The sequence below is a fragment of the Castor canadensis genome, chromosome 5 (assembly GCF_047511655.1).
Source record: "Castor canadensis chromosome 5, mCasCan1.hap1v2, whole genome shotgun sequence".
NCBI lineage: Eukaryota > Metazoa > Chordata > Mammalia > Rodentia > Castoridae > Castor > Castor canadensis.
The window spans coordinates 86,106,194-86,130,185 of NC_133390.1; the positions used below are offsets into that span (position 1 = coordinate 86,106,194).

General features: G+C 35.6%; 1 protein-coding gene across 5 annotated transcripts in view; it reads right to left on the reverse strand.

Annotated features, from left to right (window-relative positions):
* Positions 1–23,992, reverse strand: part of Klhl24 (kelch like family member 24) — a 40,032-nt gene that overhangs the window by 5,557 nt on the left and 10,483 nt on the right. For all 5 annotated transcript variants that reach the window (XM_020175812.2, XM_074073650.1, XM_020175813.2 and 2 more), the window contains exons 2-6: positions 22,459–23,439; positions 9,176–9,360; positions 8,020–8,138; positions 4,684–4,872; positions 3,461–3,649 (exon numbers count right to left, since the gene is read on the reverse strand). In XM_020175812.2, the coding sequence (XP_020031401.1) occupies positions 3,461–3,649; positions 4,684–4,872; positions 8,020–8,138; positions 9,176–9,360; positions 22,459–23,378 (1,602 nt within the window). In that variant the 5' untranslated portion in view covers positions 23,379–23,439. The remainder of the gene's footprint in view (positions 1–3,460; positions 3,650–4,683; positions 4,873–8,019; positions 8,139–9,175; positions 9,361–22,458; positions 23,440–23,992) is intronic.

The following is a 23,992-nucleotide window of genomic DNA, read 5'->3' on the forward strand; positions in this document are numbered from 1 at the left end:
AATGAAGCAAGCAACCTGGAAAACAATTATTCATTCATATCAGGAAATGACTTCTATCTGATAAAATAGCTTATTTCACTCTGTAAAATTCTTACTCTTCATGTGTTTATTTAAACACATAAATGAACTTACTCTTCATTTAGGAGTAAGGACAGCTAGTAGGACAAATACTTGATCAATATATGAAGTTTGAATGTTATTTTTAAAGATTAAAGTGAAACATTATCCTAATACTGTTTAAAAAACCTTTCAATTATTTTTGTATGCTTAAAATGTTAAAATGTCAACAATATACAAAAGAATCAGATTTCATTTATTTAAACTTCAATGATATTCTTGGGCTGGGGATATAGCTCAGTCATAGAGCATTTGCCTAGCAGGTTCCAGATCCTGGGTTTTATTCCCAGCACCACATAAAGAAATAAACAGCATAATGACATTCTAAATACCTGGTCTACTGAAGAAGGAAAAGAAATCTTCATCATTGACTTAAAAATACTCCATAAATACTTTTGGTGTGGGTAAATATGTGGTGTGCGTTTCCAGGTTTGAATCCAGGGCTTTGCACTTGCTAGGCAGTCACTTGAGCTAGGCCTCCAGTCTTTTTCAGATACAGTCTCACCTTTGGCCCTGGACTGTGACCCTCCAACCTATGCCTTCTACATGGCTGGGATCAGCACACCCAGCTAATTTGTTGATATAGGGGTCTCACTCTTTGCCCAGCTAGACTCAGACTGCAGTCTTCCTGATGTCCACCTCTCAAGTACCTGGAATTACAGGCATGTACCACCACACTAGGACCACAATTTTTTTAAAGGATGTTTTTGATAGAGGTAAAAAAATCAAAATATGTTTATAATATCAAGTTGTGGCCTTTAGGAATAATGCAAAATCAAGAGGAATGGAAATGATAAAGGACAAATAAGAGAAATAGGCTGAGTCCATCAGGACTATAAAATAGAGATAATTTTTAGCTCCTTTTTATGTCATTTAATATTCTAAGCATTTTTATAAAGGGATAGTTTTGGATTCATTTTACTGTCTACCATGAAATTACAATTTGATTAATTTTTTTTCATGGATTAGCACTGAAAGCACAGGCAATCAAAAACAAAGGACAGGAGGTAAAATAGGTTCTATCTAGGGGTTGGTACCAGTAGGAAGGGGGAGGATATAGGGAAGGGGTGAAGGAGGGCGAATATGGTGAAATATTATGTACTCATGTATGAAAGTGGAACAATGAGACCTGCTGAAACTATTCTAAGTGGAGGAGAGAGATAAAGGAGAATGATTGAGGGGGTGGATTTGACTAAGATATATTGCAAGCACTTTTGTAAATGTCACAATGTATACCCAGTACAACAATAATAGGATAATAAATTTTCTTTTAAAAAAGCACAGGCAACCCTTTACCAATGGTTCAAAAGTCACCTATCAATAATGAATGCATAGATAACGTTTGGTAGTATTGGCACTATAAAGGAACCAAGGGAAGAGATGATCCCCAAATTCCAGCACTACCTTTGGAATTCAATGACTTCTCTCTGGTAGATTTAGTATACTTCTGATCCAAATTTTCTTTCCTTAATATTTCTGATGCCAATATTATTCATTGTTTAATTAGAGAAAATGTGCCACGTATGCTCTGTTACTGTTTTTTTCTAGTTTTAGCTCAGTCATCTGGTAAAAACGTATCTATTGTATGCCCTGCCTTATGCAAGATGCTGGCAATTATCTATTATCATTTTATGCAGTTAAGACAGGTTCCAAGTGAACAGCAATTCTTAGTGAAAATGAATGATTCTTTAAAATAGTCACCATAAGAAATAATGCCCAGCGTAAAGCTTTTGTTTTCCTTAAATGCTATAGGAGAGAGATGAAAGAGTACACTCTGATTCTGAAGCTGAAGCTCTCATGCCATGTCCCTTTCATTATCCGAGGCAATGTTGTTCTGAGTATGTAACTAATTTGGAGACTACCCCTTAACGCCAGCAACTTCAAACAATGGTGTATATTCAAATCCCAGTCACTGTTCTTATAGCCTATGCTATAGCTCTCATGTATCTTGCATTTCCTTGAAAAATGAGTAAAATTCTAAGCAGAGAAGGTTAAGAAAAAAAAAAAAAGACCTTAGAGGCTAAGGGGATAGCATGAACCAAGAAAAGAATATATATGATCTGTTCAGAGAATACAATAACACATAATTAATGTAACTGAGATAAAGTCAGAGAAAGTGAAGCTGAAAAGACAAAGCAAACATCAGACAACAGAAGGTTCTGGAATGAAATGGCAAAACTTTGGATTTTGTTCAGTAGTTTTCTTTCTAATCAAGAGAAACATACAATTAGATTTATTAGAAAATAACTGCTAGCAAAATTGCTTAGAGGAGCAAGACATTAGAGAATGGAAGACTAGAATATTATTGTTTTGTTTAGGTAAAAAGTTGCACAAAAGTAGGAATAATAGATATGAAAAAAATAACTCTTAGGACACAGAACTGATATGCTGGACTGATTCAATTTAAGAGAAAGTGAGGAAAATCTAGTAAAATTTTTAGGCTATTTGGAGATATAGAAAAAGTAGGACAGGAACAGAAAGTGAGTTCTATTTTTGAGTCTGAAATCCTGGAATACCCATGAAAAATATTAAATAGGGAGGTAGAAATCAAGAGTTTGGGAGAGAAGCTCTGATGGGGATAAAGACTTGAAGTATCCTCAGTACTGAGGATAGCTGAGAAGAGGTCAGGGGAAAGAGGCTTAAGAAATTCCTATTTAAGGACTGAGCAGAAAAAGTAGGAAACCATGAAAGAGACTGCAGAGATAGTAGCAACCTTTAAGGGTACAACATCTTTAGGGCCAGATTTTCCACATCAGAAGCAGCATTTTGGTGACAGAAGAGAGGAGAACAAAGCATGAACCCAAAGTGAGGGAAGGCCTTTTGGGGAATGGCTCCAAGTGGGGCTCCAGGTAGAGTGTGCAAATGAAAGAGACCTGAGTGCAGCCACATCCTTTATAACAAAAACAATGCCTCTAACCAGAGAAGCAACTGGTTTGAGAACATTTCTTCTCTTCCGAAATATGAAAGAGAAAGGGGATAAGGCCTTGAGTAGGATTCTGAAAAAAAGTTAAGGAAAAAAAAATTAACAGCCCAAGTGCACCAGATTCTTCACCTTGGGATAGTAAAACAGAAGTTATTTTACTAAAGCAATTCCTTGGGGTTGGGGATGGAGCTCAGTGGTAAGAGTGCTTGCCTAGTATACACAAGATCTTGGGTCTGACCCCCTAGCACCACAAAAATATAAACAAATACATAAACCCAATTCTTGCTTTATGTGGAACGTGGAAAAATTATGAAATAATTCAAATATACATGAACTATTTGAAGAGTAAAATTCCTGTATGAAGAACAACCATGGTCCTTGTTAGACTTATTTCTCTTTTGGACGGTTTTATGCTATTACCTGCCGGCTGAATGTATTCTGTACATGCATCCAGTAGTCTTCAACTGGATCATAACAGTATATTGCCTTGGTCAGTCCACCAGCAACATAGATCAGGTTGTTTAAGGATACAGCTGTTATACACCTTTTGGCAATTGGGATAGCTGCACGAAGTAGCCAAGAATTGGTTTCTGGATCATAAGATTGAACCTAATAATATATAGAAATATTCAGTTAAAATGTCTCAAAAATATGTCAATTTCCTTAATAAAAAGTCTACCAATACACAGAAACATGATTAAAAGTCAAATCTCATTTATTCACAGAATTAAAGGAATTTAGCCTGATAGTGAAATGTTTGAACTATGAAAATTCTCAAAAGAAAAGCCAGCAGAAAAGTGAAAAAATGCACACCAAGTTTGTTTTACTTATTTCCACTAAAATTACAGTTTAAAACTTTTAGAAATTGTTTTCTTTAAGGTAAGTATGACTCAATATGAATATAATTTCTTTACATTTTTAGGGAATCCTTTCTTCAAAAAAAAAAAAAAAAAAAAAAGAACCAGTAAACCTCAATTTAGTATACTTTGGATCACTACTAATTCTGAACTAATGAAATGTGAATAGGTAACATTTGATGACATATTAAAATTTAACTTAGAAAAAGAACTAAGTGATTGACAAAATTCAGTTAAGATTGCTAAGCCACTGAGGCATGAGACACTTTTGTCCAGAATAAATATGGTGGTGTTTCCTGAGATGTCAGAATGGCATATGTTCTTTTGTCTCAGGTAAACTGCAGCTATTTTGAGTCATCTTCTACTTATACTACAAGACTTCCTTTCTTCTTTGTTTCTTCTAAAAATATTTTGAAAGTATGCAAAATATTACCCAGTTGGAAGCAGTATAATTAGTTACTGTGTCTGGCCCTTTGCTAATTCACTTCCTAACTGTGTTGCATGTGAATAATTTTTAGATTCAGTAGATGACAGCAGTGAAATTTTGACTCTGGGATTAGTCTCATTTCAAAAAGGTTTAATCATGCTTGTTACAGCAAATCATTAGCTACCTTCGGGTCTCACTTTAGCAACTAAAAATTCAATGTTTTCCCCCCAAAGAATAGGGTACCAGCCAATTTTTAAAAGACCCCTCATACTGAGCGACCAGTTACCTACTCAATAAACCATTTGTCTTTCCCTTTCAGCACATATGGTTGGTAATTTCTTTAAAAGAACATGACTTACCTTATCAGAACAAGTATTATCATCAGGTCCTCCACCAATCACAAACAATTTGCCTATACAGCTAGTCACTGCAGGAGAGCTCACTGCTTCCTTAAGGGGAGCAACTTCAGTCCAGCGATTTGAAAAGGAATCGTAACACTCTACGCTGCTTAGTCTGTTTTGCCCATCATAGCCTCCAACAACATAAACCTGTACATAAAGTATATGAAAACCTTAATTATCAAAAGTTGAAATTTTGATCTAGATGGTTAAAGAATTAAGGAATCACTCCTTAAGCCCTTGATAACTATAATTGCAAAAGATTTAGCTCAGCATTTTTGAGCCTTTAAAAAAAAAAAAAATCTTCCCCCTCCCACCACCATGGACTTTTCACATATATTTTTTCTTAATAGCCCCTTGCAATGAAATTTTAATACCACAGTCAGATTGTATATTTGTTTACTTTACTATATGTATCTCTGTACTTTGCACATAAAAGACTGATTTTTTTCACCTCCACCCAAGAACCAATCTTCACCGTATCTCTGGGGGTGGTATTGCTTGGGCTGAAAATTACATGATTTGCCAGGCCCCAGTGGCTAATGCCTGTAATCCTACCTATTTGGGAGGCTGAGATTGGGAGCAAATTGTTGAGGCCAGCCCGGGCAAATAGTTCTTGAGACCCTATCTCCAAAATAATCAGAGCAAAAGGAAGCAAGGCTCAAGGGCTAGAGTGCCTGCTTTGCAAATGTGAAGTCCTGAGTTCAAAACTCCAGTCCCACTAAAAAAGAAAAAAAAATTGCTTAAATTTTTTTTTTAGCTTAAATGTTCCATTCAAGGATGACGAAATACATATTATTATAAAGTAATAATGCTCTGAAACTAAAATACTAGGTAAAGGTTATTAGATTGTGTTATCTTTGAAGGCAGGACCTATCTTTTAGCCCCTCCACTGCCTAAAAACGTACCTGACACATAATGAACTCTATGATCTACACTTCAAAGAGCTTTCACAACATTTTAAAATTTTTTGGTGGGACTGGAGTTAGAATCAGGGTTTTGCACTTACATAGCAGGTGCTCTATCCCTTGGGCCATACCTCCCGTTCATTTTGCTCTGCTTATTTTGAAGATGGGGGGTGGGGCCTCACAATCTATTTGCCCAGGCTGGCCTGGAACCTTGATTCTCCAAAGCCACTGATGCCTGGCTTGCAACTTTCTTTTTTAATATAAATAAAAGATAGGTCAAATTAATATCTTTATATTCTTTTAATTTAACAAAAGCACTCTAGCTTAACTCCCACTTTCTTTTTTTGCTATGAGCAACCAAGAGTTAAAAAAAAATTTATTTTTTAAATTATTTTATTATTCATATGTGCATACAAGGCTTGGGTCATTTCTCCCCCCTGCCCCCACCCCCTCCCTTACCACCCACTCCGCCCCCTCCCTCTCCCCCGCACCCCCTCAATACCCAGCAGAAACTATTTTGCCCTTATTTCTAATTTTGTTGAAGAGAGAGTATAAGCAATAATAGGAAGGAACAAGGGGTTTTGCTGGTTGAGATAAGGATAGCTATACAGGGAGTTGACTCTAAAAAATTTTCTTAAAATTTTTGAATTAGTGTAACTTAATAATATGAGGAGGTTTCGCTGTGGTAATTCCATACGTTCGTACAGTATACTTTAACCACGTTTACCTCCTCCATTATATTCCCATTCCCCCTCTCCTCCCTACACCCACATTTTTTAATGAATAGTCATCATGAACTCTTTCCACCATATCTAATTAATTTTTTCTTCTTGATACTGGGGATTGAACCCAGGGCCTTGAGTACACTAGGCAAACACTCTACTACTTGAACGATGCCTCCAGCCCTTTCGTTTATATTTTGTTTTTGAGATAGGATCCCACTAGCTTTGGCAGGGCTAGCCTCAAATTGCCTGTTTCCTGAGTAGCTGGGATTACAGACAGGAGGCACCAGGCCTGGTCTTCTAACTAAGTTCTACTGAACTTCTTCACATCCTTTCTCACTTTTGTTTCCTCTTGTCAGCAGCCTATGTCTGGGTCCATATCATTTCATCTCTGTCAGAAAACCTCCTGGTCTCCACTCTTGTGGTCTCTAAACCATAAATGAATCTTTTTAAAACACTTCACCAATTCTTGTGGTGAATTTCCACAGTAGCCAATGCCACTTGTATTACACTTTCTCACCCATAATTTAAAAATTTTCTATTGGCAGATTGTGCTCCAAGGCCATGCAGTTCAAAGAGGTAACAGAAGTTACAAAAGGCCACATAGTTGTTGGTAGTGTGGAACCTGTGGTGCAATGCAGCAGCAAGGGCACAGGTGGAAGTCAGGACAGCTGGACTCATGCCTAGCTCTGCCACACAACGTAAGAGCAGTTTATTTATCCTCTTGGAAACTCAGTAATTCCTCACTTTAAAAATATAGTGATGGGGGGAGGAGGGATAAAGGAGAATGATGAAGAGGTGAATCTAATTGTAAGCACTTTTGTAAATGTCACAATGTACCCCTGATACAACAAAAATAAGCTAATAAATTTAAAAATACAGGTAACAATTGCTGTACATTTATCTGCTTAATGTACTGGATTTTTATGTTAGATTTAACTTTTAAAAAGATGGAGACTTTTTTTTGTGATGGTACTGGGGTTTGAACTCAGGGGGGTTCCTCCTTGCTAGGCTGGTGCTCTACTGCGGAAGCAATACCTCCCTATACATATTTAGAATAATCAACCCCTAAAAGTGGGAAACTTTCAAATGTTTGGAAACCACTAGTCCACAGATGATTCTCAGGTTAGTAAGAATAGTAGATGGTTTAGAACCCAAGTTTCATGTATTTTAATAATATTTATTAGCTGCAAACATACATTTTCTTTAAAACATGTTGGCAAATTTATCTTAATATTTATTTTAAATTTGTTTTGACCTTACTTGTAAAAATAAAAAAGATAAACTAATACTATTTAAGATAAATATGTCTCAGCCTGTCTGCCAAAGTCAGTAAGAGGAAAAGAAATTGCTTGGACTAGATATTGGCTTGTTTTCATATTTGGCGTGGCTCCTTTCTCTTATTCTCCTTCAGTATTTGATTCCAGTGATGTATGAGAAGGGAAATTTGCTACACTGCCATGAATTTCAAATTGAGAGAACAAAATACCCATTCAAAAGTACAGTGTCATATTGTTTATATCTTCAGTTTATCTGCTATGGTTAGGAATGGAAGGAAATACAATTTGCATCCAAAATACCCAGAGGGAAAGCGAAATGCAGGACTTAGCTGTGGTATTTATTTTGGAAATGTACCAGCAATAGAAATTAAAAGTGGTTTCTCTTACTTTACCAAGGAGGACAGCCATTTTGTGACGCCATCTGCCTTTATTTAGAGAGGCAACTCTGATCCAAATATTTAACTGTGAATTATAAATCCAGACATCACGACTATTGATTCTTCCACCTTTAAATGCAAAACAATGCACATGCAATAATATGTCATTATATATCTGTCACCAAGGATCTATGCCACCGAGGCTTAGGTAATAAAAACAGGGATTTTTTTTTTTCCACCCAATTCAAGAATTTGAGTATTCAGTTCAATAAATGAAAGAAGGATCCATTACAACTTAATGGGAATAGTTCTACTGAGCAGATTTAAACTTTGCCAACTGTTATCTTGAGAAATAGTGATTATAGGCCCCAATAATAAAATATAGAAAGTGAGTTTTTTACAAGTGTATAAGCATGTTAATTTAGGAGTCAGATATCCTATGATCACAAACAACAGTACTATTCTAAAGATATTTTAAAAACCAACTGTAGAAGAATATGATATGTTTTGTCATTTTGTTCAGTGGGTAGTAATATAATAATCTGCAAAGCTGGTCAATTTATTTAGCCAATTAGCAGACTTCCAAGCATAGATACTATAGTTATTAGGCAAGTGTTCTACCACTTGAGCTACACCTCCAGCCCAATAGTTAATATTTTTTAAGTCTGTCATTTTATTGTCTATTTGACTTTAGAAGGAACACATGTAAATAATATGTTCAATAAATAAGTTCAAGTTAAGAATTTTACTGAAAATCCTATTTCATAAACTTTGGGGAGAATTTCAGAACACAGGCAAATTAGAGATGCTTAATTCTTGCCACTACTTGACTTTACAGTGACCCTTAAAATACATTTGAGAGCATTTAAAATATAGTATGATTAAAGGCATTTTCTAGTAGATCTTTTATAAGTCATTCTATAACATCTTGTGTCCATTTTCAAAGGCAAAAATCATTCTCAGTTTTGTTGTTAAAGTGAATTGCTACAGCAGTCCTATTCATTATGCTCACATTTCAGTCTTTTCTTTTTCTGTAGTGAGTGTGCTGGGCATGCTAGGCAAGTGAGCTAGGCTACCAGCTCTCATGTTTTCTTTTAAGACACTGTTGTTTACACAGACAAGCTATATCCAAATTAAAATAGCGACTTTAGTAATTCTTTATTTACCTGAAACAAGAATGTCATTCCTTAGGGCACAAACTGCATACTCTGATTTGGTAAATTCTGGAAGCTTAGCCAAAGACTTCCATTCTCCTGTTACAGGATCATAGCACTCAGTGTATGGAAGATTAAATCCTCCGACTCGTTCACAGCCTCCAACAACAACTATCACCTCTGAGTAGCCAGTGGACCTAAAATAGTTATTGTAAGAATACATAAATAATAAATACTGATGAAAACACACTCAGAATTGAGTTAAACTCTAAAAACCAAACCACATACTATCATAAACTATTAAGCTTATTCTCTACTCGTGTCAAATAGTATAAGCTGGCAATTACTTTGAGAACATTTACGGGGGAGTTAGTGACATCATTATCCCACAGAAAATGTCTCAGTACTTTTTTCTGAGGTTTTTTTTTTTTTTGTGAGACAGGGTTTTGCTATGTAGCCAGATTTCAAACTCACGAACTCCTGCCTCAGCCTCCAAAGTTCTGGGATTATAGATGTGAGTCAGCATGCATGGCTTTTCTATGGGTTTAAAAGCAGTCCAAAGATACTATCTAACTTAATTAAAACCCAGGCACAATTCAGGATGACTTTAAAATGCAATTTTACAACAATTCAGATGTACATAACTACATAACCATAGTTAGTAAGATAATGTACTTTTTTTTCTTTCTTCTTTTTTTTTTGAGACAGAGTCTTGGAATTGTCACAATAAATACCCCTTTTGCTATGAATATATCTTAATAAAAATGGAAAAAAAAAGAAATACCAGTATAAAAACCTCCCTAACTCATAGCATAATCTACATACCCTTTAAAAGAGTATATGTATTTGTTCATAAATAAAAAAAATTTTAAGTACATAGTAAATAAATTAAGGTAATCTAAACTCAAAATGTTGGGCAGTCACTAAAAAAGGTGGACAGAGTTTATAACAAAGAATGCAACAGAAAAAAATAGGATGAAAATTGTACATAAAGTATATTCAATACTATGGAGAAAATGTGCCTGAAAGAATGTTCCAAAATGCTGATGATGGTCACCTCTGCATGGTGTGGCTCCCTGCTTTCTCTCATTGTAAATTTTCAAACCAACAGTGAACTTGGCCTAGTTTTAGAATGAATAAAACTACCTTTAAGACCACTAGGAGAATCCTAATATTCATGCTAGTCATTGACTTATTTCATAGCTTAAATTAAAGATAGAGACAGGAAAAAACAAAAATTTATTCAAGATTTTTTGTTCATAAGGTTTAATGGATAGTTTTAGAATTAAAAATATTCTTTGGCTTTTTTATTTTTTCACATTTTCCATCTAAAAGAAAAGTCATGAAACTACATTTCATGGTTGCTAAAAGTCTTACTTAAAAAATGCAATAGTTTTTCTTCTCTTAAATGTAGAGGGAAGAAAGGCCACATCAGAACTCTGATTTCTAGTGTTAGTCAGTGTGAAACTACACGATTAAACTAGGAAATAAACAAAATAAGCCATTTTAGTATGTCTGCTTTGTCAGAGCTACTCTGTTCTACCTACATTTACCCAAAGGGTATTTCAGCTGACTGAATCATTCACTGATTCCATCCCAGGCATACTTTTTCTGCTATAAAATCAGAAATATGTATTGTAGAAAAGAATTTTGTTTGCCACGCAAACAAATTTTTTAGGAACCCAGCAAATTGTATAACCCTAGCCTAGCATAAAGTATAACATTAACAGAAGGACTAAGATATTTTCAATACTATTTATTATTTTCAAAAGAATTCCAAATGAAAATAGAGAGTACAGCATCACATGCTTTAATAGTACTAATGACTCTTATAATTCTTTCCTTAGAAGTATCATTTAGTGATATCCCATTTAAAATACCTCTAAGACAAATCCATAAGACCTCAAGGTCTTGTTTATTGATTGATCAAAACAAAAACTGCTAAATACCGTTGCTTGAGTTTAATCATTTCTAGTTGTTTTAATATAAAATCTGGAGTAATTATTACATGTAATGATATTTTATCTTGTACTTTCCTAATAGCAATTGATTTGTTTTATACTTTCCCTTTGCTTGAACTTGTTTGCCTTTTTCAATACTTCTTAACTTCTTAGAGGCGTGGCTCAAGTGGTAGAATTTCTGCCTAGCAAGCATGGAGTTCAAACCTCAGTACCACACACACACACAAAAAACTGTCTTTGTGCCTTGGGACAGGAATAGAAAACAGCATGAAAAACTAATGACTAAAACATTTAGTTCCACTAACTTAAGGATCATTTCAATATGTACTGGAACATGTATTTTTCTGAAAGGATTAGCAAGCTAGTAGTTTTACTTGTTTATAACCAGATATTCTCATTAGAGACTGTTAACCCAATAAAATGTACACACATATTTAATATTAATTTTAATATTTTTATGGTGCTAGAAGGAAGCCTTATGGTCTTATGCATGCTAAAAGAGTTCTCTATCACTGAGCTATATTTCTTGGCACATCACCAGTTTTTTTTTTTCCTTTCTGTCTTTTTTTTTTTTTGGTGGTGGAGTTTGAACTCAGAGCCTCATGCTTGCTTGACAGGCACTCTTACACCTGAGCTATGTTCCCAGTTTTTTTCTGCTTTCTTCAGATAGGGTCTCATGCTTTTTTGCCCAGGGTAGGCTGGGACCACTATCCTCTTGATCCCTGCCGTCTAAGTAGGTGGGATTCCAGGTGTGTCCCACCATGTCCAGTTTTTTTTTTTTTTTTTTTTTTGAGACTAGATCCTGCTATGTAGCCAGGCTGACCTGGAGCTCACTATGTAGTCCAGGCTGGCTTTAAACTCATGATCCTTCTGCTTATCCTCCCAAGTTCTGGGATTACAGGAATGCACTATCATACCTGGCTCCCAAACAGTTATTTCTTGAACTTGGAAAATAACTTAATAGAGTTGATTGCTTTAAAGGAAAAAAGGTTACTACAGCTGTTAATGGCTTTAAAAAAGGCAATCAAGATGACAGTACCGGATGAATAAAATTCTAGATAGTTATGCTATTTTTAGGCTGGAGTCACTCTATTTCGTTAATTGTTTAAAGTAAAAATTCTGACTTTATGCTATGATGACATATTTGCTGCCCCAGTATTAACTTTCACCATTTGTTCCTAAGAAAGCATGACAAATAAACTGTCCTCTTTACAATGGCAATATTTTAAAAATCTCCCTCTTCTTTTATCATAAATTTGAGAAAAAGATCAAATTCTTTGATTTTTATGAAAGATAAAATAATTTTAAGTCCACAGGAAATTTTAAACTTTATCAACAAAACATGTAACAATTACCAGATTCAGTAAAGAATCTCAGAAAAGTAAAACACAGGGAATTGCTGGCTGAAATAACAAACCTACTTATAATCAATGCCAAATATGTCAGACCGGTGAACTTCTAAAACTACTTTCATAAACAGAAAAGGTTGAAAAGAGTTGGCTAATAATTGACTGTATTAAAAAACTTTAATAGGAAAGGACATGTGTTCCTATGTGGTGGGAAACTGGAAAAGGATGTTAGAGATAATGCCTATTCACTATTCAGAAACTCAAAATTACCTGAAAGTCAAACCATTAAGACCCCCAAATGGATTAAAACAGATATGAGAGTTTAAGCATTGAAGAGGCAGAATGCTTCTCTAGTCTGTAAGATTAACAAATTTAATGCATTAATTAAATTAATTATTTAATTAAGACAATTAGTTGTCCCTAGAAGCAATAAGTAAATGTACAAATGAATCAGAGTAAAAACTACTCACAGAGGCAAACATTTGCAGCACCTATTCAAGTTATTGTCTAAGGGAGAGATCATCTCATCTAAGCTGACTTGAACATTACTGGTTCTTTGGCAAGAATATTTTTATAATGGGGATGGAGGTATGGCTCAAGTGGTAGAGCGTCTGCCTGTCAAGCACAAGGCCCTGAGTTCAAACGCTGGTACCACTAAAAAAAAAAAAAAAAAAGAATATTTTTATGTTGGGTGAGACTTCCTCAAGCTTTATTAGTTGAGAGGACCCTAGTTTTAAAGATCAGCTAACTCCCTTTCTTTGAATTCCATGTTTGTTAAACAACCTTTGAATACTTTGGCTTCCTATAATAAGAGAATATGTTGTCTTAAACATATAAGAGAATAGATTGTCTTAAAATATTTTATCTGCTTGACATGCCATTTTTTAACTGCAAATATTTATATAGACTAAAAGATAAATGAGTTAATCAGTATCTCATAAATAATGTAAAATCTGCCCCTATTTTCTGATCTACTCTCACTTTCTAAACTTGATGAGGACACAGTGCCACTTTGTGTTAACACTTTCAATGGGAAACTTTAATATGCAGAATGGCTTCTATAAGGAAATAGTTGTACTGATCAAAAGATTCAAAATGTTTACTTTTCAATATCAGCAATTATCTAAGAATTTATCATGAATAACTGAGCCACAAATATATTCATCTTAATGTTCAAAAAATCAGAAACAACCTAGGTGCCAGTGGCTCACGTCTGTAATGCTAGCTACTTGGGAGTCTGAGATTGGTAGGATCATGGTTTGAGGACAGCCTAGGCAAACAGTTCGCAAGACCTTATCTCCAAAACAAGCAGAACAAAATGGACGGAGGTGTGGCTCACATGGTGGTGTGCCTGCTTCACAAGCAAACCCCAGTCCCACAAGAAAAAAAAAAAACCTAAATGCTTAAATGTGCATGGTAGTGATGACGGTATACTGCACTAGATCTCATGTCATACAAACATGTTTACTACATGTTGATAAAGACAGACTATGAAAAGAACTACACCAGGCAAATGAAATAAATTCATAAGAGAACAAAGAGACTAGGGCTGAGGAAGTAACTCAGTAACAGAGTCTAGCAGGTCCAAGATCCTGGGTTCCAGCCCCATCACTATGTCAAAAAAAAAAAAAAAAAAGAAAGTCAAATGCTTCATTCAAGAGTGTCATCTATTGGAGGTGAAAGTGTAGGTAATATGCTTTGCTTAATCCTATTCTCTGAATTTTCTCCAACAAACATAACTATTCCATTGCCACTATGTCCAATTTAAAAAGGAACAAAAGAAAAAACTCACACCTTACTACAGAAGGCCATAACTGAAATCTCCTCAACCTAGCCTGGAGTGGGGTTTTCAGCCATTGTATTTCTATTCTGTGATTCTGCTTCCACGGCCACAGATAAATGTCCAGAGAAGGTTTTCTGGCTGAATCAGAGATTCTCTCTCTCCAAGAAGAGAAACTCAGTCTGAGTGACTGAACTTGTACCATAAATGCAAAGCCCATGATTGGCCATATTTAGTAAGGATAGTGAGCGCAGACATGCAGAGAGGAGCACAGGCAAGAGGGAAAGAAAGCACAGCTTGGTTTTTCATGGCTTTTCAGGAGCCTGTTCTGGTTTTCTTTGAGGGCCTATTGAACTTTTGCCCTTAGGTTCTACAAGATACTGACTCCTGCATCCTTTAACACATTTTTTTTTTATGCTTAAGCTGATGCTTTCTATGATTTGCAACCAGGATTCTGACAGAGTTTAATGGATTGCAGACGAAATTTACAAATGGCTTTCAAACTCAAAAAAGATTCTCAATCTTCCACTTTAAAAAAGAAACAGAAATTAAAATTGTGAGATACCATTTTCCCTTTCCATAGTAGCAAAGATTTATAAAAACAAATGCAAATAAGCGGGGTTGGCAAAGGAGTACAGAAGCAGGTACTCGTATGCATTCCGTTGAAGTATAAATTGGAAGGCAGTTTTTACACCACCTACAAAAATTAATTGTGCATCTACTTACACCTGAGCAACTCCATTTGTAGTAATTTAGGTGATAAATTAATATTGAATGTATGCAAATACATATGCACAAGAATATTCACTGAAGTTGGGTGCCAGTGGTTCACATCTGTACTAGTTACTAAAGAGACAGAGATCAGGATTATGGTTCAAAGTCAGACTGGGCAAATAGTTTGTGAGACCCTATCTTGAAAAAAATTCTTCACAACAAAGGGCTGGTGGACTGGCTCAAGGTGTAGGCCCAGTACTGAAAAAAAAAAAAAAAAAGAATATTCACTGAGTTTTGTTTGCAATGGCAAAAAACAAAACAAAACCTAGAAACAATCTACATATCTATCATTAAGAGATGGGTTATATCCATCATAGGATATTATTCAGCTCTTTAAAAAGAACAAATTTGAAAAACTCAATATAGTAACAAAAAGGAGACAGACCTATATGTGGTGATATAGAACAATTTCCAAGATACTTTTAGGTGATAAAAACAAAGTGCAGAACTGTGCATAGTATTCCACCATGTGGATAAAAAAGTAGGGAAGTATGTGTCCACATACACATGTGTACATACACATCAATCTATACAAAGAACATTCCCAAAAGTTAAAAACACTAGTACCAGAGGTATCCTCAGGGGAGGAACACCAAGGGTTCTCCGAAGGGTCAGGTACAAGGAGACTTATAATGTATACTATTTATGTAAGTGTCTGATTTCAAAATAACAATAGTTAACATATATAAAAATGGTGAGCCATGCATGCTATCACATAGTAGAATATCTTTCTTAAGAGGGACTGGAATAGGAATTCAGAACACTAAATACTGTCCCTGGCCCTGCTACTACTTTTGTGATCATAGCAAGTCAGTGCCTCAGTTTCACCTATAAAATAAGGAATGAGGGATTTATTGGTGGTACTGGGGTTTTGAACTCAGGGCTGCACACTTGCTAGGCAGGCACTTTACCACTTGAGCACTCTGTCATTGAAGGATTTAGTAAATAATCATAAAACAGTATTTCTTAAGAATTAATACATTTATAACTTCCTTAGTTCTTGGTCAAGTCCAATAGGAAACTGAGCCTTGTCTTCATTATGGCAATTAGGTCCCTGAATTTATCACAAAGTAATTGACTATCAGGTAAGGGGAATGGAGAATATTAGAAGAAACAAATACTTAATTTCAACCTTGAAATGATGATCTTATTAAGCCTCAGCTATCTCAGTTACCCAAGAGAATTGGCAAAGAGCCTCAACTTTTTTCACAGATAGGAGCAATTTGCCACAAATGGTCATTGTATTGGAAACTTACCCAGTTTAATACCATCTTTCAAGTTTTCACTTGGAAACCTCATTTTTTAGGCAGTCCAGTCCTACCAAAATGAAAAATTAGCATCTATCATGGGAAATTAATTTCTAGGGAGAATCATTATGGTAGGGACAATCTGGATTGAGGCATAATAAAAAACTAGAACCAAACCCCCAAGCCATCAGGAGTTTAAAAGTCTAGTATTCAGCATGGAATGGGGAATATGGAACTCAGTATTTGGGCTGGGGCAAGGGACAGGAATGAGGTGCACTGGAGATCAGAATCAGATTGTCAAACAATGGTCAGAAACATGAAACATCAGGGGCAGTAAAGGAAGTAACAGTTAAGGTTCACGAATTGGGACAAGGCTGGGGCAGAGAGGTTCATCACAAGCAGAGAAGTCATTTATCTCCAGATGACAAGGCTCAGTGTTGAAGTCTAGCACTTAGCATATAGGGATGGCACAGAGGAAACCCAAATATTTATTAGATAAACTTAAGCTCTGTTTAAGTTGGTTACTGTATGATCCTTTAGAGAGTCCCAAAGGATTCCTGAGTACAAATATGTATCTGAACTTCTTAAAAATATGAACTTCCCCACACCCTTAAATGTTTTCCATACTAATACTAAGCTTTCACCTTGGAAACAAATTTCCAACCTGTGTTGGGGACTTAGGGAGAAGGTGAAAGGAAGAGAGCAGTAAAGAGAGGAAACTAGGATGCTAAGGGCATGGAGTAGAAGCAGAGTATTTAATAAAGCTCTATAAAGTACAGCATCATTCCCCCACTTTTTTTTTTGGTGTACTGGGGTTCTAAGTATTGTCAGCTTTGCGGAATGTCTTCTAAATTTAATATTCACAAGGTAGAAGAAGCATCCAAGCTAGGAGTATGACCCCTGGAGCAAGAACATGTTTTGAATTCTTGCACTGTCTCTTACTAAACTATGTGACCTTGAACAACTTCTCTGAGCCTCAGTTTGCTCAGCTATAAAGTAAGTATCATAATAGTACTCAGGGCTTTTCTGAGCATTAAATGAGTTAGTGCATGTAATCATATTACAGAACAGTCCCAGGCACTTAGGTGTTTTCTACTAGTCTTTTTGCAGTAATGGTGACTGAAGCCTCATGCATGCTAGGCAAGCATTCTACCACTTGAGCCATGCCTCAGTCCTTTTGTTTCTATTATGTTTCTGAGATAGGATCACCCTAACTTTGCCCAGGCTGGCCTTGAACTCTTGATCCTCTTGCCTCTGACTCCTGAGTAGCTGGGATGACAGACATGTGCCACCTTACCTGGCTGTGTTTCCTTATTGTCCAACTATAGCTGGGAAGATAATATCATTATGTAACAAAGGTCAGTTCTTAAAATTAGAATAATTATATAATAACCTTTGAAAAAACTAATATATTAGAACAGATGAAAAGGATTATGTTTAAGTGAATCATTTGGTAGCAAGCCATTTCTGGCTCTCAAGCCACATTTCCTATTCTGTAAATGTCCAGCATAAATTTAAAATGTATTATTGTTATTTTATTTATGAAACCAGAAATAATCTTTATTGAAATCTGCCAAATACTAGGTTATGCATTTTTCATGTGGTATTTCCTATCTTCCAAGCTAAGTAGTATTATGCTTACTTTACAGATGAGGAAAGTGATACAGAGAAGATAAAGTGCCTTCTCTTAAGGTCATAGAATTAACTAGTTGTGTACAGTCACATTCTAAAGTAACCATGATGCCTGCACTAGGCATTTATTAAACATAATATGTCAGCATAAAGATTTGCAGTCATAAAATATGCATTACTGGAGACAACCACTGTTCTAAGCTTTACTTCCTTCTGATGTTCATTTCTCTCCATGCAACCAAGTGTTCACAACTGCCATGGCAGATTATAAAAGCTTCCATGCTCTTAGACTGGTCGCTTCCTAGGAGACGATCATCACACTGTTTTTTATACAACACATTTGGGGTTTTCTCTATCATCCAAGAACCACATGTTCCTAGGTAGAATCTCTAGTATGGGCTGAGCTATCGGGATCCCTGGCATAGGACATGCACTGAAGCACTGGCTGATAAGGGGAATATAACCCAATGGCAGAGTTCAGACCGTCACCACCCTAATCCAGAGTCAATCTTTGCATCTCTGAGGGTGGGGTCACTAGACATACTGCAATGTGATGCAATATAATGTACAGATAACATATGATAAATTTTAGCTACATTACTTAACTAGTATCCATCAAAATGAAGTTTGAGTAGCCATCTTTTTTTGTGTGTGTCGTATTAGGGTTTGAATTCAGGACCTCCACCTGAGCCATGGCCCCAACCCTTTTTACTTTAGTTATTTTTTAGATTGGGTCTCAAGAACTTTTTGCCCAGGCTGGTCTCAAACCTAGATCCTCTGACCTCTGGCCTCCTGTTTAGCTGGAATTAGATGTGCACCACCATGCCAGCTTATTCTTTGAGATAGGGTCTCACTAACTTTTTGCCCAGGCTGGCCTCAAACCATGATCCTCTTATCTATGCATCCCAAGTAGCTGAGTCACTTCCCAAGGTACAGAGTCACTGAGTCTGGCCTTAACTTTTTAATTTCTAGTCTAGAAAACATTGCTAAATGCAGGTAAATGACACCATAAAGAAGTAGCTGTACTAATACAACTTTTCCATCAAGTTAGAATCATGAAAAAGAAACTGTTTTGGGATAAAAGAGTCTTCTTGGAAGTAACCAAATGTACTGAGTGATCCTGGATTGGATCCAGGTTTATTAAAGGACAGTTTGGAAAATATTTTAATATGGATTGTGTATTAGACAACATGAATGATTATTATTAACTTTAATTATAAAAATGCTACTTACCTATGCTATTTTTAAAAGATATATAATCAAGTAATAAATAAATATATATATAATTAAGAAATTACACAATTAAGAAATATATAGTAAAAGGGAATAAAATAAAAGAGAAAAATATAAAATGAAAAAAGAAGTATGAATGAACAAATGAAGGGGAAAAGTCTGGCTGAAGACACAGGCTTTGTAATTGAAAACAGGAGTCTAGATGAACTGACATCACCTAGGGCAGTATTGGAGCAAGACAAAGAGTCATGAACCAAGCAGATCATCAATACTCCAAAACCAGATGCTAAAGAACTATCAAAAGTGAAAAAGAGTGGCTAGAGAAATAGGAGGACCATGAGGAGAATAGTAATGGAGGAGAAAGTTTCAGGATGGGTAAGGCAATGAATAATTCCGAATCCTGAGGAGAGATCCAGCTGGATCAGGACTGAAGAGACTAGTCAATAAAACCAGAAGGCTAGTGATGACCTGACTAAGAGGAGTTTCAGAAGTGACTGGAGCAGAAGGCACAGGAGGGAACTGCAGTTGCAGAAGTGGAGACATCACTCCTTACTCAGGGAAGTCTGAAAGATGAGAACCTGCATAAATAATACACAGAGTTCAGAGAGTGAAATTTCTAGTGATTCATGCTAACATTCAGTAACATGTAAGTGCAAAATAGACTGCAAAGAACAGAAGGTGATGGCTGACTTTTAAAATAGAGAATTTCTCTTTACATTCCTCATGGGATAATCATGTAAAATAAGTATCTGTTATTAATTTACAGTATCCTGCAAATTCAATATAACCATAGAAATCTGATATTGCAATCTTATGTATAGATGTGTTTCTCTGTATGAAATGGATTGGCTCCCTTAAGAATCAGATTAAAATATACTTTTTGGAAAAAAACCAAAAGAACAAAATACACATTTAGAAATCAAATAAGTGAATTAGGAAAATCATCCCTGTAAGAGAATGATGGGACACTTATGCTACAATGGGATTTTATTTAGGTTCTATCTTTATAACTAATAAATGAGTTGTTTTGATTTTATTACCCTCTGTACTGAGATATGCAGGATGTACTGAATTAGCCCCATTTGACTGCAGAACTGTCTGCTTGCTCCAAGGGCCTTCTGCTTGGAAAAATGAGCGATATTCTTTTTGGAGGGATATTCTGTGCATCTAGAGAACTCCCAGAAGAGCTGATAATCACACAGCCATGAGGCTGTTTAGCTTCTTTTTCTTTGGGTAGAGGCTGAGATAAGGTCTTACAATTTAGCCCTAGCAACTCTGGAACTTGAGATTCTCCTGCCTCAGCCTCCTGAATGCTGGGATTACAGATGTGTACCACCTTGCCTAACTTTAGCTGTCTTAATGAATACATTTAGAAGACTTGATCTTTCTACATTCTTAAGATCAGCCCAAGTAGCTTCATGGTCCTTAAAAAAAAAAAATAAAGAACTTTAAAAAAAAATCAGTGTATTTGTAGAATAAAACTGTATTTCTTTTTTTTTTTTTTTAAAGACTAGAAGTACAACGTTCTATATATTTCTTTTTTTTTTTAAGACAGGGTCTCGCTGTGTAGCTCAGGCTGGTCTAGAACTCATGATCCTCCAGCTTTAGCATTTTGAATGCTGAGATTAGAGGTGAGCATCACCAGACCTAGCTTACTTCTTTCTTTTAAAACAATTACTTTAGGGCTGGGGATGTAGCTCAGTGGTAGAGCACTGAATTAGCATGCAAGGTCCTGGGTTTGATCCCTAGCACAGCAAAAAAGCCAATTACTTTAAACTAAATTCAGTTAACTTAAATGGAGAAAAATATTTTCTTACCTTAATATATAGAAATAATGTTAATTTTTGGTAATAATTATTCAATATCTCTATCTGATGTATAAAAACTTCAGACTTTCAAGTAATGGAGTAGTTTTCTTAAACTTACATTGCACTAATAACAGCAAATAATAACAGGAGGTTGTGTGTGTGTGTGTGTGTGTGTGTGTGTGTGTGTGTGTTGCTAGGGAATTGAACCCAAGACCTCAGGCATGCTAGGCAAACACTCAACCACTGAGCTTCAACCCTATCCTTTTTTTAAAAAATTTTGTTTCGAAACAAAATTATGTTGCCCAGGCTGTTTTCTAACTAGTGGTCCTCTTACCTCAGCCTCCCAAGTAGTGGGGAAGCTGGAATTACAGATGTGTACCATCACGCCCAGCTGGACACTTTCAATATATGCTGAGTACCAGTGAAGTAAATGCTATTTATCATCATTCTCATTTTACAGATGAAGAAACAGATTAAATCCTACTATATCTAAACTAGTATAGATTTTAAAAACAAGCTATTTCATAATATGATGAATTTTAATACAAATTCCAAAACAATGATACTCAAAATCAAAGCTAAAAATGTGGTTTTGTGAGTTATGCTGTCGCAAATTTAGAGAAACATGGGAATGGTATGGACAAAATAAATACTAGTTTCACAAGCAATGTGAATATACCTGAACTGTCCAATTAAAAATGGTTAAGATGATAAATTTTATGTCATATGCTTTTAACCACAATAAAACCCAACAGCAACGCTAGCTTTGTCAGAAAAGTATTAAAAATATTCTTCACTGTAATACTTCTCAAAATAGAAATTTCTTGCTTACTTACAATATAGTAAATCTAACAGATTTCTTCCATTATTATGGATTATTTTTCTACAGTTTATGAATTAAAATCTACAGATATTTTATAGAAATAACATACAAATATAGTGCAATACTAATAACTGCATTCTACCTCAAACATAAAATTATCAAATTCTCTATAATTTTTATAATCACAAAAATATTTAAAAATTGAGATTGACATTAAATATAATTGTGGCAATATAAAAAGATTTGAGAACTAGGTTTTACATCTGAGATTCACACTGCATATGTTTTAGTTACTTCACCTCTAAATTCCATGTTCACTATTGGAGAAAAAGGTCATTCTGTGATTTTCAATTGTTTTTTCTCAGTAGAGGCAGTCTAAAAAGTGTTCAGCTATTATGTATCCAAAGGCCCCTGAGAAAGAAAAGTGGGATGGTCTGGGGCCCTATAGAGGTTAACAGAAATTAGTAGAAATATGTTCTAACAAGAACAGTTATAGACTTTTCTGATAGCTCAGAGCAGCAATAAAAAAAAAACACTATTATTGAATCTAGTCTTCATTCTTATGATTTACATAATCCCAAATAAACCTACATGTATAAATGACTACACTGAGACTAGATTCAGGAGGCTTAAAACTATTTTTAAAACAAAGACTTTTGTTAATTATATTTGTAAACAGTCTTCTCACCTGCGTGGCCTAGTCCTTGGGGACATCATTTCATTGCCGAGTATGTGGTACCGTCTTGCTTCATGCAACAACTGATAACACTCGGGAGAGTTCTGGATCAATTGGTCCACCTCAACTGTTTGAACGAAGTAGTTGGGATGCAACAAAGGGAGTCTCACGTGTGTCAGGAGCTCGTGTAACAGTGGTCTTCTCAGATCAACAGCGCGATAGACCCAACGCATGACGGCTTCAAAAACCATCTCCTCTTTACCAATGACAAGTTCATCACTACAAATATAATCAATGAGTTCATCTTTGTCGAGCTCAAGAAATTCTTCATGCTGGGACACATCCTCAAAAGTCTGTAATGCAAAGGTCTTGCACTTTGTGAAGAGTGTTTTGAGAGAATGGGTGTCAGCAAAGCGCTGAATCCCTAAGCAATTACAAGGATCAAGTTGCTCCTCCAAGAACTTGGCACACGCATCACGGAGAACACTAATCTGAAAGAGGCTTGAGGTCTCAAAGAGATACTGGACATTCTCTGTAGTGATCTTCACCTTTCCAGTATACACATACTGTAGAAAACATTCCATGGCTTCAGCTAAAATACCATTGATTTCCACCAACATCTCTCGGCTCTCCCTGTGGTCGTTACAAAACATGGCTCTGAAGTAGCTACTACAGGCTGAGAGGACTGCTCTGTGGCAAGGAAACTCTTTTCCTTCCACGCAGATGATTACATCAGTAAATAAGCGGCTGTCTCGGAATTCATTAAATATCTGGAGGATGTTTTCAGCATGGGATGATCCTGAAGAGAAGTCAAAAAACTCATGACCTGTCAAAGATTTGGGGTCCATTTCAAAAACTTTACGCTTAGTTGCTGGGGAATCACGCACCCCAAGATCCTCTCTGTTTAGTCTGCGTCCCAATATTAGTACCATTGTTACATCAGTTGACTATATAATTGTTGAGAAATGACTGGTAGGGATCTTCTTGATGGGGCTAAAAGTAAGAACGATGAGAACATTTCAATATGTAAAAATTCAGTATTCAAATTACATAATTTCATTTTGCTACAAATAAAACAAAACCAGGAGAGAAATATATTTCACATGGGCAAAGGGCACTGTCTCATGTTAATAAAAACTGATAAACACAAACTTGCATTTGCATGATTAGAACATTAGGAGTTACTTCAATGGTACTCCCGAGGCTCCGCAGCTGAAAGGACACCATGTGTTTTTGATCACTAAAACTTCCCACCTCCCGTTTTGTACAGCTGGGTTTCATTCTACTTAACTGAGGGCAGAGGTAAGTCACAATGGTGAAAGACAGAATTTCAGTACAATCAAAATCCTAATATAAAGTTACTGTCTTAATGTAGCATTGCTAGAGAGGAATTTAGCTTTACCTATTAACAGACATCAAAAACATTTATGTTGTCTGACCAGCATCTCTTTCTAGCAATTTCTCCTAAAGAAATAATAAAAAATATATGGAAAGGCTTATCTACATAGATGTTTAATACTTTCTTTTTTTTTTCTTTTTTAAATGA